The following is a 26,815-nucleotide window of genomic DNA, read 5'->3' on the forward strand; positions in this document are numbered from 1 at the left end:
CTACTCATGTTCTTAGAAATTATACTTTTGTTATGGATTTAAAAAATCCACAAACTTATTTAGTTTCAACGGCAGTTCTATATTAAACATTAAAAGTTCTATGACATAAGAAAAATTGGTTGTCCAGAGGTAACGTATTCAGTAATCTATATGTAGTCTTGTGAGAGTGAGGAATTAATTATGTTTTCAGTTGGCCATGGATCGTAATCTCCATGTGCTAGTAAGAGAGAATTTGGGTTTAAATCTGAACCTATTGGGATTTGAATTGTCAGCTGTCTATCCTAGAGCTCTAGGTTCTTGCATTTCATTTAATGCAATACATTACAAGCTCATTAATGATACCTGAAATGAAAACTGTACAGTGCTGATTGATGGCATTACTGATTTTATGGGGAATCAAACAATTATGGTCATAGATATCTTGTAAATGTGATGCATTTCACTATCTCAGAAAAAGAAAGGTAACTTTGATTTATGTTGTACATTGGTATAACTTATGAGGTTTCATCTGTTAATCTGGTTATAAAAGTTAAAAAAAGAAAGATAATGCAAGTAGTAGATGAATGTAAAAATATAAATTTCCTTTTATGCGGCTGTATTACTTTTTCTACACTCACCGTGGGATCTACATGAATTAGAGGGGAATGTAAATATTATCTAAACAAATAACATTCTTGTTATAAAATTGGACTCCACAAATAGTTACAGTTATGAATAGTTCAAAAACAAAAACAGCCAGTGCACTGAAACTTTACTAATTCAGGACTAATGGAGTGTGAGTATTGAGTATGAATTACTGTGAGTTCGAATCAAAATGTTTTAAATAGTAGTTTATGAAAACATAGAATTTACACATAATAACATAAAACATACTATTTATATATAAAACATAGTATTTATATAAACATAAACTGCTTTAAAAAGTATATTCTTTAAAGAATTAGGACCAGTAGTTTAATTATTGTATTTGTACAGACCAACTTTTTAAGATTAAAATTTTATATATATATACATTGTATTTGATGATATTGATTTGAAATTATTTATCTACATTCTGATCATATCTATTTTTATTTAAAAACGTGCTGCCATCTGTTGCCACTTTTATAAGAGTGTCATCTTCATAATTCTGTCTGAAAGTTCATCAAGTTGGAAATTTTTTTGTATTTATATATTTATAAAAGCCAAGTCCAAAATGTCCAAATTTTTGCTATTATTATTAAATTCAATTTTTTGATTTCCACCTATTTCCAAATTTGTCTGAAGATCAGATACAGAATGTTTGTTATTAATAAGGTAGTAAGTAACATTAGATAAAACCAATTTGCCATTTTTTAATTTCTAATCTGTTCTAAAAATCTATTAGTTTTACCCACACACACATATTTATATATATATATATATATATATATATATATATATATATATATATATATATATATATATACAGAGTGTGACCACTCTGTACAAGTTTTTTGTCAAACATAACACCAAAGAGCTTGGGATTTAGATTCTTCCAGGGGTTTCTTCCTCTCCTACCTGATTTAGGAAAAGAATTCTTCAGCGGTCTATCTTGAAAAGAAATTTTAGAGAAATTAAAGGGATAGATTTGATTTCACTTTTTTTGTGGAATGCCCAAGTGAATTTTAAAATAACTTGTGGGGCCTTTTTCCAAATTTGACATCATCAGTGAAATTTATGTTCCTAATGTTAAACAAGCTAACTCAAGTGCAAAGATATTAAAGAGTAGGATTTGAGTGAAAGAGTAGTATCATTTAAAATACCACTTAGCATTCCTTGAATGTTGAGCATTGTAATATTAATTTTTACCTTTATTTTATGGACTTGCAAAAAATTATGACAATGGTTCTTTCATTGATGAAGACACTTTTGTCATCATTTAGTGGTGCAATATTTTACTGTTTTTCCAATCGATTGCTTGGATTCATTCAAAATCATCTTCAAAAATAGTTCTGATAACAGGAATTATCTACACGCTGAAGTGAGGATTCTAACATAGATTGGTTCATACTCAGTTATCACATGGTATTGTTGGAATCCCTTTTTCAATAATATGTCTGTAATGCTCTCCAAATGTTTACATTTTTCAATTTGTAATTTATATAATTTTCATTTCTTTCTTAAAAACTTCCAAGTTTACTTTCATTTTAAAATGACAGAAGTGTTCCCTTGTTTCATGTGTAGAAGGAAACTTAAATGTACTAGAAAATGGTTTCTTGAGAGCTCTTTACCTACAGTCAATATGCGGTAGGTGAGACAATGATTAAATTTAGTGAACTAAGGGAGCCAAAAGATGTACTTTATTAAGTTGGTGTTTTATCCTTGTTATGTGTACTAAGTATGCCTTCTAAAAGCTCTTTGAAAGTGTCTGGTATTAAAGTTTTCTCCAGCAGTTATAGAATATCTGAAATCAGAAACAACTGTGGCAAGTTCTCAGCCTGTAATGCCCTGGGACTGGACAGAAATATTTAAAATCTTTTCAAATGAAAAAGACATATGAGTAGCTTATAAGTTGTATTTTATATTTGAGTAGATTTAAATTGTGTGTTGTGAATGAATGTGGAAACACCTGCACCCTCTTCCATCATTTTGTGTTGAGTTGGACACAGAATGTAATTAAAATTTTAATTATTTACTGAGAGCTTTTGGTAAGACTTTTTCTTGCTTGTCTACAATCTCAATTTTGTTCTTTTCATCTGAAATGAACAAAACTTTGAAATTTTCTTGTTAAAAGACTTTAACTTCGTCCATTACTAAAAGATTTTCTTTTTACAGGTTATTTTATTCTTAGCTAAGCCACTGACCTTTGTTTTCTTTCCTCCTTGTCTGCAAGTTTTGTTTTTGCTGAAAGAAGCATGTAATTTCTATTTCTTATTTATAAATAATTTTTAGTCGGTTTTAATAAATTATAATAATTCAAATTAAATTAATAACAGTATTTATGCCCTTTATCTACAGTAAGTTGTTTCAGTTTTTCATTAATATAATTAATTAGTGAAATTTTAGTTATAACTGGCATTCTTTAATTTTTTTTCTTTCTATGAGTAAAGAAAATCTTTATATAATAAAAAAAAAAAAAAACCGTTTTAGTGGATTTATGAAATTTTATTCAATGTAAAATTAAATTACATAATTTTTCTGATTTACTATTTAGTAATAAAATCGTGCAATATTTTGATTAATTAATTTGTTTTTTTATCATGATACAAAAGAAATTATAAAATTTATCATTTTTTACTTTAGTTTCTAGATCAATAATTGTTTTGTTGAATATCTAATTTTTTCCCTTAATGTGCATGTTGCAATCTGTTCAACTGGTGATGAACATCAATAAGCAACCCTCTTAACGGCCCAATGAGATGAGATGAGGATGATATGTATGACATGTAAATTAGGTGCAGTCTTGTTACAGACTCAGGCTGACAATTCCTGAGACATGTGGTTAATTGAACCCTAACCACTAAAGTGCACCAGTATCTGCTGTCTAATATTCAACTTCACATAAAATCAACTATCTTTTACCAGAATTTGAACCTCAGAACCATCAACTTTAAAAAGTCAGCTGTTAAATAACTGATTTGCGACAAGCTAACCGCTAGACTAGCCCGAAGGGTTAAATATTTAATGTGTATATAACTCAAAATAAATTAATATGAATTATATAACACTTTATGATGCTATGTGATGTATCAATATTTCATTAACAGTAACTCAGATTAGAGAGCTATTTTCTTTAAAAAAAAAAAAAAAAAAAAAAAAAAAAAAAACAATCATTAATATTGCTAAACCTTTTTTTTATTTTATTTCCTTAAATTTATTGAGGTTGTTGCTGACATTGTTGTTGCATGTTCTTGTGCATTTACAGCCTGTTCTTTTTAAAAACAATCTGTGCAAGAGCAAAGAATTCTTGTACCCGATCAGGCTTGGCAATATAGAATCACCTTGATCTTCTTTTGTAGAAACTAAAAAAGAAATAATTTGTAAAACATAGCACTAGTTATATAATTGGCAATATGGTTCAAGCTTTGTTCAATATAGTAATAAAAAATAGAGTTGTAGATATTTTATTTCTTAATCGCTTTTTCTTTTTTTAAAACTCACAAAACTACAGGTGTTACTGAGATTAGTCTTCAAAAACTGGAAAACTAAAAAAAAGTTATCCTTCTTTACTACTTTTTAACGTTACTGATTTTAGCTGTGTGTAAAACACACAAAAGATTGCAAAAGACGCCCTCTCAATTGTCTTTTCCTACATTCCTTACCAGTTTTGAGTATTACCATCAGTGTTTTTAAATTGCAACATATTGGTTTTGTAATTTATAACCATAAAATGACATTTTCATCAATAAACTGATCATATAAAAATATGGAACATTTTCCTCTTTACCTTTCATCATTAGTGTTCTACTACCTTACATAAATTAGTAGTAGTAATACCTTGTTATTTTCATTTAAAGAATCATCTACTGTAGCGTAGTTTCATCGGACAGGGATTTAATTGCAATAAATAGTACTTGTTCCAAGTTAAAATATTTCCTTCATTATTTAAGTTGAGATCTCTGGTAACATTAAACAGTGAAAATATATTTTTTATTTGAAGACTAGTAAAAGGTTTTGAGAGTATAACGTTTACACGTGCCTGCTTCTTAAGTTCTTTTATTCTAATAATATGTATTGTAGTATTACTAAAAGTGATTTGTAATTTTTAAAAATAGAAAAGTTGAGACAAAAGATTGCATGATCGTACATAGAAAGTGTTATTTTAAAGGAATGTTGAAGTGGACTGCCATTTTGTGTAGCAGATGTATATTATAATAATATTACTATTACAATTAAATATCGAAAAAGTATGTATGTTCACATATGTTTGAACGATAAGAAGTTTAACTAATTGCTAAGTAAACTTAATAATTAAATTCTTTATTTACTTATGTAGTTAAGGTTCTGAATGACTTCCGACATGAAATGTTTATAATGATTAATTAGCAGCGATTCTAACAACTTGTCTATTTCATGGATTAAGTTATAACTAATTAGTGATGTAGCAGGACACATCCAAATTCAGTTTGTATCCAGTTTAATGTATCATTACTTTTCTATATTCATGTTACCAGTGTTCTTGAACTGGTCACGATTTAATTAATTGATTTACATAACAAATGTCAACCTGAAAATTGGTGGCTACCAAGGTGATCACTGTTTTATTGTAACTAAAAAATACGTTGCTGAATAATCTTAAATTTAAAAAAATATAATTGTAGTTACATGAGCTAAGTAATTTATATTTCTTTAATATTAATATAGTATAAGGATTCATTTATTTAGCTCATATTATGTGAAATAATTACTATTGATTATAGTCATATGGCATATAGTTAGAGTAGATCTATCTATTGCACAGATACTGGAAATGATTCACACCATCGCTTTTGGTGATGGAAATAATATATTGCTTTCAATCTTAATGTAAATTAGTAATAAATTAAAGATTTGCAGGCTGGAAATTGTTTTATTTGTAAAGCAATGTTAAAAAAAGGGTTAAATGTTTATTATTGTAATATTCTAGAATTACATTTATCATATAGTAGTAAGTAATGTGAAGATACCGAGCATTCTCATATTCTCATTCATATCAACCATTCCTATCCTATCCGGCTTCAAATTGAGAAAAAGCTTTTTAAGATCTTCACAGGTTTCAGAAACCTCCATGCCTGCATTTGAATAGAGGCAGTATTGACCTCAGGATGTTTCCTAGAAACAAATTAGGAATTTCCTGCTCTCCAGAAAATAAATGATTTAATGTATGTAATTCTGCAGTATTTGCAGTACAATACTCCCAAGTAAGATGTCAGAGAATATGAGTTATTTTACACTTAGTGACCTTCATGTAACAAACCGCTACATTATCCTCAACTGAATACACTGTGGATACTGAAAGATTCATATTTCCTTATGTATTAATAAAGCAAGAGTACTTTAAAGTACAATGATGTGTGATTTTTAGACATGATGGTGAGGAATAATTGCATTATTTAATTAATAGGGGCTCTTAGATATAAAATAATGATAGTTTTAAATGGCCGCCACATATTTGTTTCTAGAAGTAACAGTTATTACTGATAATTAATATCAATCAACTAATTAAAATACTATTACTAATAATAATAATAATAGTATCAGTGTTAATTAAGTATTTAAACATTTCACATATAAACATACAAATGTTTAACTTGATTGGTAAGTAAAGTATTTAATTATTATGTTTAATTAAATTTCCTGTTATACAAACATATTCAAACATTACATGTTTGAATTCAGTTCAATGGAAATTAGTTAATTGTGACAGGATTAAACTTGAAAAAAAAAGCTTAGTTTTTCAACTACTAAAGTATTGTAATTAATTTTTTGCCAAAGATGTGTTGTTTTCTTTACCTAAATAGAAGAAATATCTAAGTATTAAGAAATGAGATTTCTGGGATAAAATAATATTTTTTCTGGGTGCTGCCCCAGGACTCATAGTTTGATAAATCAGATACATAAAGGTTGTAATATTTTATTTCTGCTAAGCAAATGATCCCAGATATTTGGAGTCAGCATTAGTTTCACAAGGTTAATTTTTCTGCTTTATGTCACCCTTTCTCTATGGCTTGTAATAATTGATTAAAGAATAAAAAATGAAATATTGATAGCAATTTTATTAGATTTTACAATTATGTATCATTTAAGTTCTAAAATGAGCTTATCGTATTTTATTACTTACATAGACAATTATTATTTTAAAATCAGTCTTAAAATAAATTTTAGTTGTAAATTACAAGAATATATCTCATATTTTTAACTTACAGTCAGGTTTAATTTATCCATTAGCAGATTGACAATATAAAATTTAAAAAAGTATACTTTATGCCTATACTAAAAACGTGGCTTATCATAAATATATCATATTGAAAATTATGACTTGCAGAACTAAATAATAAATTACTATACATATGTAATAAATTAGATCTAACTAACATTAAGTAAAATTTTTCTTTCTTTTATTTTTGTTTATATTTGTACAAATGATTAAATCTAAAATTCCTAAGGTTCATCTATAAATATACTTAAATAAAACTTAAAAAGTTGTTTAATCTAATTCCTATCTTAGATTTTAAACTCTATATGAGCAACATTCTCTAAATGATGTACGTTACTTATTTTTAATTTATTTGAGAATTATGGTACCTAAACACTAAATACTATGCGCACTGACTTATGATTTCTGACCATTTTGTTTAAACGATGGTGTTTGGTCAATGAAACTGTTTGCTGGTGGGGATGAATTAGGAACTGAATCTTTTATGAGATCATCTTTATCGATACTTAGTACCGGTATATTTTGCTGCCTTGTTAAATTTCTTTGGAAAAGAGGTGGTATATTCCTTTTGATAAGTCGGTAGGATGAGGTAAAGTAAATCGAAGCTTATCCCAACACCAAGGTCACCCCATTTTAGGTATGTGCTCATTGATACATATGCTTTAAGTTCAGGATCTAAATTATCAGCCGGGCCAACATCACCGTAAAGTATGACAATTACTCTTGCTCTTCCCATACTCAACGCTTGGGAATGTGCTGTTTTGAATTCCATTTTCCCCCAAACACTTTCTAGAAAGTTAGGTGACAACACAACAATAGTTCTACGTGAATATTCAACTGACCGTGCTATTTGACTTGGTATATAATCACCTATAATCCAATCTCTATAATGTAAATGTAACTTAAATTTAGGGGTGCCATTCTCCAGCCCTGGAACCAAATGTTTTATCGCAAAATCTTCATCTCGGTGAGAATAACTTATGAAACCATCATACAGCTTATCACGATCTAGTTCATCTTCAGTAACAAGCCAAAGAAACATCTGATGTGCATAAAGCCAAACTTTTATTTCTTGATTATATCGATAGTAGAGAGCTATAAGAAGACCTACTATGAGCCCAAGAATGCTAATAATAATTATTACGCCTGCTGTAGACGTGGGACAAATTTCATTTACTGTTAATTCTGATATAGATTTTCCTCCCAAGCAAGTTACATTATTCAGATTGTCGATCTGAAATATAAAAACAATAGACAGATTAATAATCATATTTAAAAGATATTAAGACAGAAAAAATCTTGTAAATTAAGAAGTCATTTAATAAAAATTAAGTTAATCAAATGAATTATATATCGCTATAAATCTTAGTTATTTTCAAAAGATATATTTTGTGATTTTTAAATAATTTTTAAAATTATTCTTTATAAAAAAAAAACATATACTTACTAGAAGTCATCCACAAAGGACATTAAAGTTCGGTTTTTAGTGGTCAGTTTGTGACCATTTTAGGAGATTCTACGTTTTACGAATGTAAAATCATTTTACATTTATAAAACTTCCTATGCGTGCACTGACTTATGATTTCTGCTGATTTTGGCTAACCATTTTGTATAATTGATTGTGTACTCGATAAAAATGTTTACCGGTGGGGATAAATTAGGATCTCAACCTTTTATGAAATCATCTTTATACTTTAAACCGGTCTATCTTGCTGCCTTGTTAAATTTCTTTGGAAAAGAGATATTTCTAGGCAGTGTATGTTTCTATTTGAACTCTCCATATGTGCCATAGGCTTGGGGTTCATGTCTAAGCCAGCTATAAATTTTGAAAAACTGTACCTATAAAGCAGCTTGTCGTGATTGACTGACTTGACTGATAACTGATTTATCAATGCCCAACGAAAACTAGTGAAGATAAATTAATGAAAAATTGTATTCAAGTTTTTTTTATACTGTGTAAGTGCACATTAAGAAAGGATTTTTTTAAATTCTGGGTTTAAAGGGTTAAAATGGAGTACAATGAAATTTTTACTATTTTTTTAATTTCTCAGTAACAAATGAAGATATCAACTTGAGTTTTGGCACGTGAACTTATGTGTGTGTGTAATAATCTTCATGTGAATATCTAAAAACCAATTTTTAGATTTTTTGCAAAGGGATGAAGAAAGTTAAAAAATTTTGAAAAATGATTCCAAATTTTTCCCATTTCTGATTAGACAATATATTACAATAGTAGATTTGGGCTGCAATTATTCTTCAGATAATTTCTAAAGATCATTTTTGGTGTTTTTTTTATTTTCGATTTTTTAAGGGATTTGTTCGTGTACTATTGGTAGCTCAACCAATAGCCACGGTTACTGTAGTGCGACCCAGCTGGCTGCACCTGCCTCCAGTTACTTGGCCAAAAAACACTTAAGAAAAATAAGAAACAAAATATGATAACCTCCTAGTGGTGTTTGTAGGGTAATACTAAGAACCAGACTAAATATGGATGGATATAACTACTATTTTTAAGATGAAGGCTGACTATTTTGAAACCCACACTCTTCAAATCGCTCAGAGTTTTGGGTCCTGTACTGACTAAACTGTGCTTTGAAGAAATTTACCTACCATATAATGATATTTTTTTGTAAACTGAACGAGGTTTAAGTTTTATTTATCAGTATTATTCTCGCAAGCATGAGGATATCGAAGCACATTGGGGGTCCTGGCTAGACGATTGGGTAAGAAAAGTGAGCCCTGACCAGCTAGTTTTTTTTTTTTTACATAATCTTATTCCAACTTATACCCGAGTAAATAATTGCAGTTAATTTATTCAGTCCAGTAAAAATGATGGTGTCTTTTCTTAATTTGAAGTTTTAGTCCAGTACCTTTGATTTCCTACATTAACTAATGTAAGAATTCAATTTTTATTTTAAGTACATTTTCATGAAATTCAGTAAATTTCAATATACTGTTATAAAATATTTCTCCAGACTAAAGGAAATATTTATTAAATATAAGGGTTCATTATGAATTTGTGTAATTTTTAATTACTGATACGGTGATACGATCCCAAATCTATTGCTTCTTAATGTTTAGAGACTATAACTGACTCTACTTCATTTTATAATGGTTATTTTTTTATTTGACTTTTTTCTGGGTGAAAAATGCTTCGGCATTATCGTCACCTGAATTTTATACTGATGAGTCGATTCTGTTCTCATATGCAATATTTTGATCAAGTTTTATGTAAATCAGATCAAACTATGAAAAAACATCCCCTGTTACCATCTTTCTCTATTTCATCACATTCTGTTTTCAAATAAAGTTTTGTTTTTATTAAGTATTTTTAGTAACTGTAATTATTGTGATAGTTTCAGGAAAGACTTCTTACATTTCTGGCCTCAGAAAATATCCATTATAATTTTTTTTTTGTGTAAATTTACCTTAATGTTTGGTTTTGAAGTAGCTGAATGATACATATTCAATATCCAGTGTTTATTTTCAGAAGTTTTATGACAAATCTGTGTCGATTACCACCGACAGTACGATTAAGAAATTTATTCCCTCTTGGTTATATCAGTCAAGAAATGTCAAGGCTAATCCACCCTTTGTTTTCCTCATTCATTGATCAGGGAAAGTCATCATACAAAACTTATTGTACCGATAATGTTCAATAAAAATTATGTATATGTGAAATTTTGAAATCTAATGAATGAGATGACCTTCATATTTCATCAGTAATGATTTGTCTAACCTTACAAAATTTCAGTGTTGATTTCTTGCTTCAGTTCTTTAATACAAGAAAAGATCATTCAAAACAATCTCTTTTCAGTCTGATAAATTTCAGTGTAGCTTTATTGAATATGTTTTATTAATTCTCACATTTTATTTATAAATATTCTTATCACCATATACTTTACCTATATAAATTTTTATAGTGTGAATTTTTCTTGCGTTAAAATTTAATTACAATTCATGTTTGGCCAAATTTTTTTATATTTTCAATAAATATTAAAATTATATTGTATTGTATTAAAATATTATATTGTTGAGCTAAACGGGAAGTAATTGAATTATCTCATTGGTGGAAGCATAACCAACAAGTGTAAATGTTATTTTCTTTCTAAACAGCTTTCATTTTATACAAAATTTTTAATTTCTCTCAACTTAATTGCTTTTAATTATTCAAAATTTAATTTTATGATTCTCACATTGCCTTTTATTTGGAGTGAAGACAAGTAATTCGTTTTTCTTAGACAAGTTTTTTTCTTAACTTTTTTAGAAACGTAGTTTTATACCATTTTTTTTTTGTCTTCAGTCATTTGACTGGTTTTATGCGGCTCTCCAAGATTCCCCATCTAGTGCTAGTCGTTTCATTTCAGTATACCCCCTACATCCTACATCCCTAACAATTTGTTTTACATATTCCAAACGTGGCCTGCCTACACAATTTTTTCCTTCTACCTGTCCTTCCAATATTAAAGCGACTATTCCCGGATGCGTTAGTATGTGGCCTATAAGTCTGTCTCTTCTTTTAACTATATTTTTCCAAATGCTTCTTTCTTCATCTATTTGCCGCAATACCTCTTCATTTGTCACTTTATCCACCCATCTCATTTTTAACATTCTCCTATAGCACCGCATTTCAAAAGCTTCTAATCTTTTCTTCTCAGATATTCCGATTGTCCAAGCTTCACTTCCATATAAAGCGACACTCCAAACATACACTTTCAAAAATTTTTTCCTGACATTTAAATTAATTTTTGATGTTAACAAATTATATTTCTGACTGAAGGCTCGTTTCGCTTGTGCTATTTCGCCTTTTATATCGCTCCTGCTTCGTCCATCTTTAGTAATTCTCCTTCCCAAATAACAAAATTCTTCTACCTCCATAATCTTTTCTCCTCCTATTTTCACATTCATTGGTACATCTTTGTTATTTCTAATACATTTCATTACGTTTGTTTTGTATTTATTTTCACGCAATAGTTGTTGCGTAGGACTTCATCTATGCCGTACATTGTTTCTTCTAGATCCTTTTTACTCTCGGCTAGAATTACTATATCATCAGCAAATCGCAGCATCTTTATCTTTTCACCTTGTACTGTTACTCTGAAGTTCTGCTAGTTCCATGTAAAGATTAAAAAGTAACGGGGACAGGGAACATCCTTGTCGGACTCCCTTTCTTATTACGGCTTCTTTCTTATGTTCTTCAATTGTTACTGTTGCTGTTTGGTTCCTGTACATGCTAGCAATTGTTCTTCTATCCCTGTATTTGAACCATAATTTTTTTAAAATGCTGAACATTTTATTCCAGTCTACGTTATCGCATGCTTTTTCTAGGTCTATAAACGCCAAGTATGTTGGTTTGTTTTTCTTTAATCTTTCTTCTACTATTAATCTGAGGCCTAAAATTGCTTCTCTTGTCCCTATACTTTTCCTTAAACCAAATTGGTCTTCTCCTAACCCTTCTTCCACTCTCCTCTCAATTCTTCTGTATAGAATTCTAGTTAAGATTTTTGATGCATGACTAGTTAAACTAATTAGTTAAACTGTATTCTGTATTCTTCACATTTATCTGCCCTTGCTTTCTTTGGTATCATGACTATAACGCTTTTTTTGAGGTCTGACGGAACTTTTTCATAAATATTACACACCAGCTTGTATAATCTATCAATCGCTTCCTCACCTGCACTGCGCAGTAATTCTACAGGTATTCCGTCTATTCCAGGAGCCTTTCTGCCATTTAAATCTTTTAATGCTCTCTTAAATTCAGATCTCAGTATTGTTTCTCCCATTTCATCCTCCTCAACTTCCTCTTCTTCCTTTATAACACCAATTTTAGTACAATTTGTCTAATTACTGTATTTTATAGTCAACAAGTGTGAAAATCATTAAATAAAATATTTATTATTAAATGTGCAATCATTATGGCTATACTTAAAATAATTTATTCTGATATTTACTGTTATATTAGGCGATAAGCCGGTCAAAGTTATTTGTGAAATGTTATTTGAGGGAAGTGGTAAAGTCGTGATATACTTGAAACCTTCATCTAATTCTAGTGGCAGTGATGATAAATAATTTTTTGCTAAATATAGCTCAGTATGATTAACATTTTTATATGATTTAGTGTAGAATTGTAATATTCCAAGAAGAAAGTTTCGAGGGGAAAGTTTTTATCCTTAGTTCAGTGCAATCGATAATCAATCCTTCCTCTTGCGGGCGGTAGAAACATTTCCATTCTTTTGGACATTTAGTACTAGATTCGTTTATTATTTTGACTTAATTTACATGTTAGAAGTTTTGATGGCACCATATTCCAGTACAAACCTTCTAATTGCTTTGGTCCAGAACATGTTATTTGATTATTTGAAATGATATCAATCAAATAATAAGCTTCTGGTGTTAGAGTTCCCTCAAAAAACTTTTTAAGGTGATAATTTCTATTGTCACATAATAATGGATTTCCAATCAGATTAATTCTAGCACTATGATTTTCTAATGTTTTGTAATGGTGTGAAGTTGATGAATTCGATTCATATTGTGCAAGTACCAGTAATTCCATCGGCTGAAGATCAATCACTGAAATATTGTTGTATGATAAATCAACTGTTACATAATTCATTGAGCAAAAATGAAGATCATTAGCCTAAAAAAAATTATAATTTAACGTAAATATGTTAATTTATAACAAAATAGTTTATTAATATTAAAATATGACATAGAAAGACGTTCAGTCAGAGAAATATATTTATAATAGTAGTGACAACCACAACCTTATGAACCACCAGATGGTAATTAACACAAGACTGTTAAATTGGAGCCATGAGAAAGCAAATAATGCCCTCTACAACACAGGAAGTATTTCAGTTCTCAAATCATCTTCATTAAATAGTACTGATGTTATAACAAGTTACTAATGTTTTATTCTTAACTATATACATTTTATAATATTTGGCTAAGAACACATTATCCTGGTACGATAAGCGCTAATTACATTTTAAAGTGAGTTGTTGTTTTATTGAGTAGTATTAAAATTGATAAATCGCTATTTAAATAAAAGATATTTACCAAAGCTATATTGCTTTCCCCACATCAACAACCAACTCTATGATCTTTTAAGGAAAAATAATACTTTTTATATTGCGCCTACTTGTGTGCTCACAGTTTATTGTTTTATCTAATTATCTATAAAGGATTATTTCTGTCGCTTAATTACTAATGTCAATATTGCATTCAGTGTATATCTATTTTATTGCCAACTCTAATAAAAAATTCACTAGGTGATTCATAACTATCTCTGCTCATCTGTCATACCCTTATTCTTTAGCATTTTGATTTTATATTTTCTGTATACGCAGTTTATTGTTTAATCTGTTCTAAAAATTTTAAGTATTAAGTTTGTTTTATCTTTTGTAATACTTATTTAAACATTGACATCTGGATAATTTATCTTTTAATTTAATACACTTTCTTAGTTAAAAAAAGAAGTAGGGTTATGTTTTTAACTGACCAAGGCTTAGCTTTACAGAAATTTAATAGTCTTAGCAGTATTTTTGGCATATTCAATTCCTTTATTCAGTTTATTGATAATGAAAACATCATTAATGTTATTTTTTTTATGGGTATAGGCCTTTATTTATTTATAGAACTAGAATCTTTTTCGTTAATTAAATCATTAAAACAACTAAAATCTATCTTTACATTGTAACTTATTTTTCTGTTTACTGTTTAGAACTATCGTATGGTCTAAATGCTCTGGTTGTAATTTAAAACAAGGTTATCTTATCTCTTTTAAACAAATAGTCTGCAAATGATCTTAAACTTATGTTGGCCTCAAAGTAATATTAACTTGTGATTTTTATCCCTGACTATTCTGTAGGATTTTATACTTATTTATTTTATTATTGTTATTTGGTAAATTTATATTCCTGTCACCGGATAAGATAAATTTTTTTTTAAGGCTGAGTAATAATGATTACAATTAAAAAACAAGAATTATTTTGACAATCGATTCAATCTGTAAAGCGGTTGAGACAGAAAAAATATGAAAAATAAACTGCAGTTTTTTAATCTTATTACCTAACTCAGAAGATTTAAATTTTCTTCGATCTAAACTAAGGTTCTCCTCATAAAACTGTTATATTCAGTTTCTGTACTTAATGAATATAATTTTTTATCTGGATGGTGAGCTTCATTCAAATATTCATATTTCCAATAAAACAATTTTTTGATGTTCTTTTGTTAGAATAAAAAATGAAAAATCAAACGTTTTTCTTAGATTTTTTGAATCAAACAAATTGAATTTGGAATTTTCCTTAAGTTTTATTGATTTTGATTCACCTTGTTTCTGAGTTGTCTACTACCTTCAGTTTCACTGTTACTATTCACTAACTAAATCATCAGTTTTATTTAAAAATTGGTCTCTTTTGTCATATGCTCTTTATGCATTTTTGTTTCATACCCTTTTTAGTTAATGAAAGATTTTGACTGAGAAGCCCAAAATATACCCTAGTAACCCGGTAATATTCTAATCTATAGTGGCCATAATAAACACCATATTAGGGAAACTGTTTAAACATTGGTCATAGGACTTTTCTCAAGTCTTTACCTTCTTTTATTCTGCTGGACTAAGTTGTCTGTTTTTAAACTGATTATGCATCTGATGTAAACAGGTGCATCTCTACTTTTTACTACTTGATTATTTTAATATCTGATTTAGGCATCTTCTGAAATATTCTTTTTGTTGAAGATATCTTTTGTTAGTTGATAGGCTTATTTTAATATTCTCATTCGCGCTTGATTGGCTTTTTTTATCTAAACCATTAATTTGGGTTATTTCTCCCATATATTTAAATTTGTTGAATTTATTGATTTTCCCATATTTTGTTATTTTGCAACTTTAGGGAATCTTGGATGGTTATGAATTCTGTCTTTTTGGTAAATGTTTTTAGCCGTAGTCTGCGATTAATTAGATTCTAATTTGAAGTCCTTTTGAAAGGATTTTGTATGTCATAGGTAAGAGGTTAATCCTTTTGTAGTTATTTACTTCTGTATCATTTTCATATTTGTGTAGTGGATGTATTAATGGAATTTTTTCGAGTTTTCCATATCTCTTTCTTAAGTTTTTTCTTTGCTGTTTGCATGATTCTTTTGTAATTCTGCTGCAATCAAGCCATCACCTGTTACCTTGTTTATTTTCTTGATGAGTTTGTCTATTTTTATTTCCTTATGTGTTTTTGATTTGTCAGTTCATATTGCTGAATTTTGGAATTGAAATCTTACCTTAGGTTCCTCGTAGTTTAATAGTTTTTCAAAGTACTTGCTAGAATTTTGTTGCTGTCTTTAGGATTTTTAACATTTAAATTTGGATGTTAATATTTAACAAAAGAAAGGTTTTTGTGATTTTCTCATGTAAAACCTTGCACATTAAAGTCGTCTAATAATAATAATAATAATAATATAACAGTCACTGATCTGTTAATGTGTGTTGTAAGTCAATTAGAGTTGCAATTTATTTTTATTTTATAAATTATACAAATAATCATAAACATATTTAATTTGTAGCATTCATATTTTGTTTTGTATTACAGGATTTAGTACAACTGAAAGAGGAACCGCTAGATGTTATTAATGGTGATATTGAAAAAGATCCTTTAGCAATTGAAGAGACCAACTTGGTTAAATTAGAAAATTTTAAAGTTGAAAATGAAAGTGTCACCTTAAAAAAGGTAAAAACTAATTCAGTTTTTAAAAGAATAGTATAATATTGTGAATAAACTTACTTCTCAGATTGCTCAGCAGCTCAATATAAAAATCGTAAAAATTTTGTGAATTTAATGTATGATGAGGATGACTTTGGTCCAGGGGCAGAATGGCATTCGTTTGCCACATCACATTAAAAAGTGCATTTGTTGGTTTTGGTGATAGTCTTAAAAGAAAAGATTAACATCAAAAGCAAGTTTACAACGCCCATAGCAAGATCAAGTAACAACAGTCACTCAGCTTTATTATTAGGCTTGGTCAAATATTAAAAATATGAATTTCATATTTGTTTCAAATGAAAAGTATTTAGCAAAACGATGGCAATCTAAGGTACTAAGAAGTTGCGTGCTTTTTTACCAGTCAGGAAAGGATATTTTAAAACAAAAATTATTTCCAGAAATGAAGAATATGAACAACTTAGAGTTTTGCACGAAAGAGAAGTTGGTTTTCCTCAAATTTATGATATAAAAGGTTTTGTCTTGTGCATTATAATGGTGCTTTGTGGTTAGTTTGTGTATTATCTAGAAAAGAATCAACAGAAGAAGCGGAAGTAAGTTTTCCTCACTTTCAAGGTCCATCTCCTTTTTATGTTTTTCCAGCACACAGTGATATTCTAATATTACCTCGACAGGAAATACTAACAGAAGTTAATTTGTAAACTGTTTCTGGACATAGATACACATTATCTGAAAAGGAAATTACTTGGGCAAATGAAAAACTTCATTTGGTATTTCAAATAACCAAATAAACACTTTTAAAATTTAACTCGATACTAGAATGTTCTTGGTATAATTTTTAAGTAGCAATAATTAAAAGCCAATGAAAATATCAGATTACATTTATTAAATCATTATAAAAAATTTAATTATTTAGAAGCATTACTTTGAAAAATTAATTGGTACGTTACCATTCTCTCTTTTTCTGATTAGGTTCTGGAATCGCTGCAAGATATTTCTTCAGATGATGATATATATGAATATAAATGGAGTTTAGTCTTGTACAGTCTCAGGTTGACTGGTATCAGTCTCAGGTATCTGTCACTCTCTCTCTCTCTCTCTCTCTCTCTGACAGAGAGGTTATCTCTCTCTTAGAGAGATCAGGTTCAAACCTACTAAACGTTAGTTGCTTTTATACGGATTTAAAAACTAAACCATGCATACTGATATGCTTTGGTGGCACCTTATTTCTCAGGAATGGTAGGCCTGAGTACATAATTACACATTGTTTACGCATCATGCTGATCCAATTGGACCATGGTGACGTTACTTTGTTGTTCATTTTATTACAACTCACACATTAAGAAAATAAAACTCATATTTGTAATAGTTAAAACTCATATTTGTAATAGTTTTTGTAAATTCCATAGATAGTAAATTGGTATAAAAAAATGTTCAACAAGATTTTTCATTTCCTGGCATATTTCTGTCTTAATTCTTTGATTTTATTTTTTTAATTATGGTTTTTAATCCCTTTTTGTTCTTTATTTTAGTGCAAAACCATGTTATTATGCCCTTTATTTTTCACTAAACCTTTGTTATTTCACCCATTTATTTTTTAGTTCACATTTTGGTTTGAAATAATGAAATTCCACAAAAACTAATTTAAGTACTTTTATTATTATTCAGTTTAATGACAAAAATTATATAATTAACTAACTGGACGTGATGTTGACTGAAATATGTGAATATACATCTGCTGTGTATGTAGCAAATGTTATTTTAACTGACAGTGGTGTTGAAGAGGCCATTTGCCGAATTAATTCTTTGATGGGCCCAGAATATATTCATCCTCTTTTAGTGAAGAAATACTCTGCCATATGGTGTGGTTTTTAACTAAGGTGTGTACCACAGAAGTGCTAATTTGTATGAATTAAAAAAATATCATGCAGTATGAGGTGTTTTTATTTTAATTATTATAAATTTATTATCATTGTATTATTTATATCTTATAAGATATTATATTAATTATATATTATATTAATTTTAATATATAATTATATATTATAAATAATATTTTCTTTGTTTTTATATATATATATATATATATATACACACACACACACACACTTCATAATCTACAGGATGTCCAGACTAAAAGTATCCAGAAGTACATGTTAATAACTTTCTTCTTTTTTTTTTTTTACTAAACTTAGCAACTCGTCATGTTCTAATGTAGGCTAGTCAACTTCAGTGTATGCACTTTTTTTAGCTGGTCAGATGCCTAGACAATAATCTAACTCTTGCTAGGTGTTTGGGAGCATCTGCGGCATTATTAGACCAAACACCTTTAACATTTTTTGTGTTAAATCATTAAAATCTCAATATTTTCTTTGGTATAATTTATAATAAAACCCCAAGCAAAAACATCCAGAGAAGTGATATCTGAGAGTGACATCTTTCTATTTTAAGATACTTTAAGTTATAAGGAAAAATGTAACCATAACAGATTTTTAATGAGAGTACTAAAAGTTATTTCTAAAGAATCTTGAAACAAATTTTGCTTATAGGTCAATACCTTAAGCACATAACATAATTAGGGAAAAAATTAATTATTACATATTTCGTACGGTATCATTAATGGTTTTCGTAAATAATCAATGAAAATGATAGCTAAATTTAGTGCATCCTAACCTTAACCCACCGGGTTGGTCTAGTGGTGAACGCGTCTTCCCAAATCAGCTGATTTGGAAGCCAAGAGTTCCAGCGTTCAAGTCCTAGTAAAGCCAGCTATTTTTACACGGATTTGAATACTAGATCGTGGATACCGGTGTTCTTTGGTGGTTGGGTTTCAATTAACCACACATCTCAGGAATGGTCGAACTGAGAATGTACAAGACTATATTTCATTTACACTCATACATATCATCCTCATTCATCCTCTAAAGTATTATCTAAACAGTAGTTACCGGAGGCTAAACAGGAAAAAGAAAGAAAGTGGCCATGCAGTTGGACTTCCTCGTCTGATCGAATATCTGGAGAAGTGTTTTCCAGGAACATAACTGCATAACTGAATGGAAGATCATCATAGAAGGGCCAAAAATCTTTATAAAACTTTTTTAAGCTCTTGCAGATTTTGATTTTTTTTTTGTGTCGCTCTCTCTCTCTCTCTCTCTGAGAGAGAGGTTATCTCTCTCTTAGAGAGATCAGGTTCAAACCTACTAAACGTTAGTTGCTTTTTTACGGAACACAAATGGTGAGTAGATGGTTATGTTAATATTGGCAATGTTTAACATTGTCTTTGAAATTATGTTTTAAATTATATTAAAAATTACTGTGTAAAGGCAATCATTATTTCAAAAAAATGTTTTTCAATGTTTATTCATTGTAATGAAATGTTTTTAAATGAAATTCTTTTCTTGAAGATGCTTTTACAGATAAGATATTGCACAGGAAGATACAACTCTGAATGAGTTACAACTCAATGAATGATACAACTCTGAATGTACTATATTGTTTGTTTTGAAGAAGCCACTGTAGTTATAATTTCAAGTCATAAGAGTTCTTGAGAAAATTGTTGAATTTTTGATAAAGTTATTTTCATCCTAATCTGGATGAAATTATAAAGCTAATCTGTCTTAAAATCTTTTATTTTGATGTTCCTGATAAATTTTGTAATTAGTCATTCAATTAGGGTGGTTCAGTGTATAAATGTGTGAATCCTACTGTCAATGCAAATAAGATGTGAACTAATAAATAAAAAAAAAAACGTGCAGATTCAATAGCTAAGGGTGTCATTACATATTGATTCAGTTTTGTTTCTGATAAGCTAGAGTACATTTCAAAAGTTAGAAACATATCTTATTGCTATTTTATTTTAGTCCTTTTATTGCTATTACCTTGCTTACGTTACTACTTGCTTTATTATCTTGCTATTTATTGCTTACTTTATTGCTGTTATCTAGTTTTCTTGAAAGATTAGTTTTCTGAAAGATTTCATCAGAAATTACTTCTGTGGAAATATTTAATAATTTGAGATTTTACATTTTTTTAACTAGCTTATTTGGTTTTCCTTTTTTAAAAAAAAGTTAAATATTTGTTTCATTAATTTATTTTCATCCATTCCAGTCAAGTGACCATAAAATTAGTTCTTTTTCTAATTGTATAACTTTTCAAAATTTTGGTAAAATTCTTCAGATTTGCTTAATTTAGCAGTATTATTTTGAGTTTTGGCCGTAAAGTTACAATTATTAGATTTCCCTAAGAAATTTTGTAAGATGAAAGCCACTTTGATTTTTTGTGTTCTGGCTTTTATTTTTTTCAAAAAATGTTCAGCATAATTATTTTGCTTTAAATTTTTAACTCTTGATTGATTCTTATTCTGAAATTTTCACTTTTTGGATTCTACTTTTATTATTGGAATCCATTATATAAAATTTGTAGCCTAATTTTGTTTGCACATTTTTCTAGTTCTTGATTTTAATTTTCTCTATCTAAAGTCTTTTACCAAAGTTATCAGATCATCAGCTAATGGTAAAACATTTACATTTAAATATTAAGATGTTAACCCCCCCCCCCCCCATTTTTATTAAGTATTTTTATTTTCCTATTATATTCTGCAATTAATTTTTCCAGAGCACAATCGAGTAATATTGTAAGACCATCCTCTTGTCTCATTGTAGTTTTTATTTAAAAGGTTATTTTGATGGGTTACCATACTTTAACTTCTACTGCTATAGCGCTAGACAGGGTAGTAAAAAGCAACAAGAACACATGAAATAGATTTACATTATCAAATAAAATATAATACTGCTTACTAAGAAGTTAAACATTTTTACAACTTATATTGCCAATGTCTATCTACGTTTTAACCATTACTTTAATCTGGCATTATAGTATTAGTTAACCCATTATAGCACATTAACATAACTGTAACATAATAAATAATAATTATTATAATCGCCAATCAGCTGTCACTGATCACCGATTACAAATCCTGTTAATTGGATACACAGTATAATACTGCCTATTACGCTGTACATCATCCCTACTGTAATCTTCACACAAATTCTTATTTAAGTCCAATATTCAATATTATATCAGTTGGGTTTAAGGAAACACTTGCTGTTATGATTACATTTACTATTTGATCATAAAATTTGATTTGTAACCTCAAAAAGCAGCAACAGCACATGTATTCTTCAGGTCTTAAGTGAAGCGTGTAATTAGAAAGGAAAGCTGGAAGGATGTACGAGTAAAGTGTTATTAGAAGTGGATTTGCAGGTTTGTTTCTAATGTTATAGAATATATATTGTTATATTAACATAATGGAAAAATTAACATTATTTGTACCTCCCTTAAGGTGGTACACAGTTACTTTGTACTAATTATAAATTGAAGGTGGGTTCAAGGATAGGATTTTTTTAAGGCAGACAGTTTTTGAAAAACAAAGTTTTAACAGTTCATTGGTGTATCTCAATTTTTACACTGCTCAAAAACGAGTGTAATGTATTTAGAATGTGTGTGTGTATATATATATATATATATATATATATATATATATATATATATATATATATATCAGCATCTATATATATATATCTCTATATATATATATATATATATATATATATATATGTGTGTGTTTGTATGTTTGTTCCAATGTAGCTGCACAACAGTTGAACCAATTTAGAAGTATGACTAAGTTGGATTCCTTATTTTACTGGGAGTGTCCTAGGCTATATATATATATATATATATATGTGTATAAAAATTATACAATATACAAAATTGTCATCCACACTATATTATAGATTATATAACAACATTATAGATATTATAGATTGACAACATTATAAGTATACAATTTAGTAAGAAGTCAATGCCACAATGCCAGACAGTGCTTCCATCTCATCAAATGCAAAATAGAAAATCCACTCTTAAGTTAAATTTAAAATAAGGTTACAGGTACTTCTTACACTACCCAGCAGGCAGTTATAGAACCTAGGTATTACCTAGGTTTATAGTTCTCCACTATCTTTCGGTAAGTAATTCCCTAATTTTTTATTGTTTTTTAGCTGCCATAATTCACACCTCTATTATTTTTCTTATGTTGGCAATGCAATCTATAATTGAATTTCAAATTAACTAGGACAAAGTAGATTTGGTTTAGAAGATAGAGTGGAAAAAACTTCCTTAAATTTAATAAACCATCAACCCAAGTATGTAATAAAATTCACCTGATATTTCACTTCAGTTGCATTTATATAAGCACAGTCACCATTATGGTGTATTCATGTAACTAATAAGCCGAAACTAGATGAAAAATTAAAAATTTGATATTTTATTTTAAAGCGTTATGAACTAATTTACTGACATAAGCCTAAATTATCCAGATCACTTGCATTACAGTTTGCAACTTATCAAGATTGTTATGAATATACTAGAGCAGTATCATACCCAATATAAATCAGCTGGTCATATAATAACCATATGTTTACTAGTAGCTTTAAAGTGGTTGTCAAAAAAAATTGTCTCGTTATTTTAGATCTCGTATATCTATTACATAAAGATGAAAAGGGGTTTTGTTTGTTCGGGATAAACAAAAAACCACTTGATCAAACGCAACCAGATTTTTACCCATGTTTCTTGGGCATAACTGAGAAGGTTTTTTGATGTATTTCATTTAAAAAAATCTCTGAAGAACCAACTGATCGATTGCTTTCACATTTTCAGGATACATTCGTATTACACCAGGGAAGGTTTTAAGCCACAGACCGAGGCTCTTGCTCCCTTGAACATTAATAATTGTATTATTTTTTCACCCCCAAGGAGCGTGAAGTTGTAAATTAAAGATATTCTTTACGGAAAAAAAAAGATTAATTCTTTTACTTCATTATTATGGCAAAGAAATAAGTTATGAATTTTTCTGTCAAAAGTGTGTGTACTTTAGTTACTTTAGCTATAGTTATTCTAACCCACCGGGGGTCGGTCTAGTGGTTAACTCTTCAGCTGATTTGGAAGTCGATCTTTCTAACGTTCAAATTCTAGTAAAGGCAGTTACTGTTATACGGATTTGAATACTAGACCGTGTATACCGGTGTTCTTGTGTTTCAATTAACCACAATTCTCAGGAATGGTCGACCTGAGACTGTACAAGACTACACTTTAAACCCATCATCCTGTGAAGTGTTATGGTTCCGAAGCTAAACAGAAAAAGCAAGGTTAAAAGCTACTGTTATTCTGTCTTTTTCTAGTTTCTTTTTCAGGTTTCTATATTTTTTTGTTATTTATCAGTATATAGGTCTGAATATTTGTTATTTATCAGTATTATTCTCACACTAATGAGGATAATGAACAGTGCGCATGTCCAGGGGAGCGTAGCCTTCTAGGTAGACGGGAATGGCGACCGAATTTAACTCTTTGGGTGTTCAAGGCGCCGTCCCTCTGTAACACAGGAATGGCGAGCGCTGCGGCCCTGGGAGACCCTGACTTGGGTGGAAGTTTTACCTTGGCCTTGGGGGTCCAGGTTCCGACTAGTCTTTAATAAATTACTGAATTATTTGAAAGATCTTCATATAAATTTATATGAATAAAATTAAACGTTTTTTATCCACAAATATTGCTGTTGTACAAACAGCAATTGTTAAAATCTAATTGAATTATAATAAAAAAAAAAATAAAGAACCTTAATTTTCTTCATCTTAAAATAAAATAACTTAACATTAAATGGAATAATAGTTTTTCTCGAATGATTTTTATTAATATCTCATATTGCAATATTTTATATTTATATATATTTTCATTCTTCAATTATTTTTTTAACTCTTTGCCAGTGGATTAAATATATTTTAATAATAATTTTTCCATATAAAAAGCTTAATTTGTGACTGTAGACTCGTCCTCAAAGATTCAAATATTGTATCGTTTTTATTTTTGCAAGTAGCAAAATATTAATAAAATATTGATGAACAAGTTTGTTGTTAAATAAAGAATTTTTGCTCAGAAAATGGAAACTGAGAGTTTTGTATTTCAAGATTCATAATAGCATAACAAAGACATATACCAACAATCTATAAAGAACCTCAAATGCCTTTATCAGGCATGATGGGTAAAATTGCATTTACTTGTGTAATATAAATGTTGTTATAATGATACTGCAAATTAGTAATCATGGTCTGCAATTCAATGGATATAACAAAGGTAGCCAAACATCTGAATTTATGTAGTTGTAAATTCCATTAAATTAAATAAATTATTACATGAATTTTATGCAAATCTATCATTTATTCCATTGAATGAATTATTCAATTTTTATTATTATTATTTTCTGTGAAGTAAATAACTAAGTCAAGTAACTTACTTACTTACTAAGTAAGTAAATAAGTAAAGTAACTTACTTTTGCCTTGTCAATAAAGCACATTTTATTTTATTTTTTTCAATAGCAGTGGTCTATATAAGTTATTTGTAAATCTATGCCTATTGTGTATCACCTTACACTAAAAATAGTTAAATGAAAGAAAAAATTTATCGGCTGAGTTATCTCAAAAATCCAAACTGAAAAAATTACTATATTACAAAAATAAAAATCTCTTAATCCAGCTTTAGATAATGAAGTAAATTTCATATTGTGTGTATTTAAAATAAAATAAACGTGCTAAACGGATGACGATTGAATGGAGGAGAGTTTTAAACAATAGTGAAACTCCATACGCAACAGACTCAGAATTTAAGAACACACAGGAGGCTTCATAAATCCTACAGAGTTGGCAGCCAATATGTAAAGTGATTAAGCTGTTTACTGCTGCAGTAAAAAGAACTACAGATATTTACAAGATGCAGTTTTTTTAAGATATAAATAACTATTACTAATTATATTTAATTTTTTCATTTGTAGATGGCTTGGTTAAAAGAAGAAGGATTTGGAGGTATCATGGTTTGGTCTGTAGTTACGGAAGACTTCAGAGGGTCTCGTGGAACAGGAAAATTCCCTTTAATGAATGCAATGGGACAAGAATTAGATGGTTACACAGTAAAATATGATGGTCCTTAGGAAACTTCTAATCCTGTTGGTGGTGTTGGTTATACAACTAAAGATCGTAAGTTCTTTACCAAAAATAAAATAATAAATTATACTGTATACATTCTGTATAACGATAACCAATTTTTAATTTGCTAGTTTAATTTACTTACTTAATGTAAGAATTATCTTATTGTTCCAAGCTGTAGTTTTAAAATTAGTTTAACTGTGGAGTAGAATAGAAATATTATTTGATAGATTTTTTTGTGAATTTTGAGTATCCAAATAACCTTTACTTTTTTTTTATCATATCATATCCATATCTCTATTCTTTACGTATTAAACAGCTACCTGAAAACAAATTTAACCTTTCTTTATTAAGCAAAACAGTCATCCATTCCTAAAATTGTATGCCCTGTGGAATTATCTGACTGCATTATACACCATTCACCCAGATCCCCCAATGGAGGGTTAAGTGGTGGTAATCCTTTACTTGAGTGAATAGATAATATTCCTGATATTAATTGATTTGCGATGCTACTACCTCAGATTCAAGTAGCTAGCTAAAAGTATAACTTTTAATGGATTTGAACCCCCTACATGTTACTGTTTTTTTTTTACTTTTTTCATAAGGATAAAGAATACAGAACTTTCTCAGGAATTGTCCGACTGAAATTGAACCGATGTAAGTGCCTAATTGTAATTGTGCCCTAACGTAATGTAATTTTTAAGTAAATTGTATTTGAGATTTATGATAAGATGGATATTTTAAGACTTTACATACAAAAAAGTAAACAAAATAAAATATCAAATTCATCAAAATGAAGTGCCATAAATTTGTACGGTTCTTCCATTTCTGTAAATTTGTATTATTTTATTTACCGAATATTTTTCTTGTTCCTTACATCTTTCCTTATTTCATTATAACTTCTTTCACCACTATAAGTCTCATCTTCTCTATACTTTCATTTTTTCCTGATTATTATTTTACTGAATTTTACTTACTAGAATGTTGCTCAACCAAATATATAATTTTCAGTTCTTTTGTTATACTTTTTTAAATTATCTATTATTGTTTTAATTTTGTGTTAAGAACAATAAATATATCGTTCAAAAGATAATTCAATTAGTTTAAAAAAATAAAATTATAATTAAATAATAATTAAAATTATTAAACACAAATTATCATTAATCAAAAGAGATTGTTAATTATTATTATTATTATTGAC

At 28.7% G+C, this 26,815-nt stretch overlaps 1 protein-coding gene and 1 pseudogene across 5 annotated transcripts in view; one reads left to right on the plus strand and one right to left on the minus strand.

Moving 5' to 3' along the window:
* The window catches only part of LOC142333556 (uncharacterized), an 83,997-nt gene that overhangs the window by 49,924 nt on the left and 7,258 nt on the right, over positions 1-26,815 (plus strand). For 4 of the 5 annotated variants that reach the window (XM_075380839.1, XM_075380842.1, XM_075380838.1 and 1 more), the window contains 2 exons: positions 16,459-16,596; positions 25,464-25,665. In XM_075380839.1, coding sequence (XP_075236954.1) covers positions 16,459-16,596; positions 25,464-25,619 — 294 coding nt within the window. In that variant the 3' untranslated portion in view covers positions 25,620-25,665. Of the gene's footprint in view, positions 1-16,458; positions 16,597-17,559; positions 17,661-25,463; positions 25,666-26,815 lie in introns of those variants that run through there. The other variant, XM_075380843.1, reaches the window with a different exon arrangement.
* Positions 7,152-10,341, minus strand: LOC142333728 (protein toll-like; annotated as a pseudogene).

The sequence above is a fragment of the Lycorma delicatula genome, chromosome 13 (genome assembly GCF_047948215.1).
Source record: "Lycorma delicatula isolate Av1 chromosome 13, ASM4794821v1, whole genome shotgun sequence".
Classification (NCBI taxonomy): Eukaryota; Metazoa; Arthropoda; class Insecta; order Hemiptera; family Fulgoridae; genus Lycorma; species Lycorma delicatula.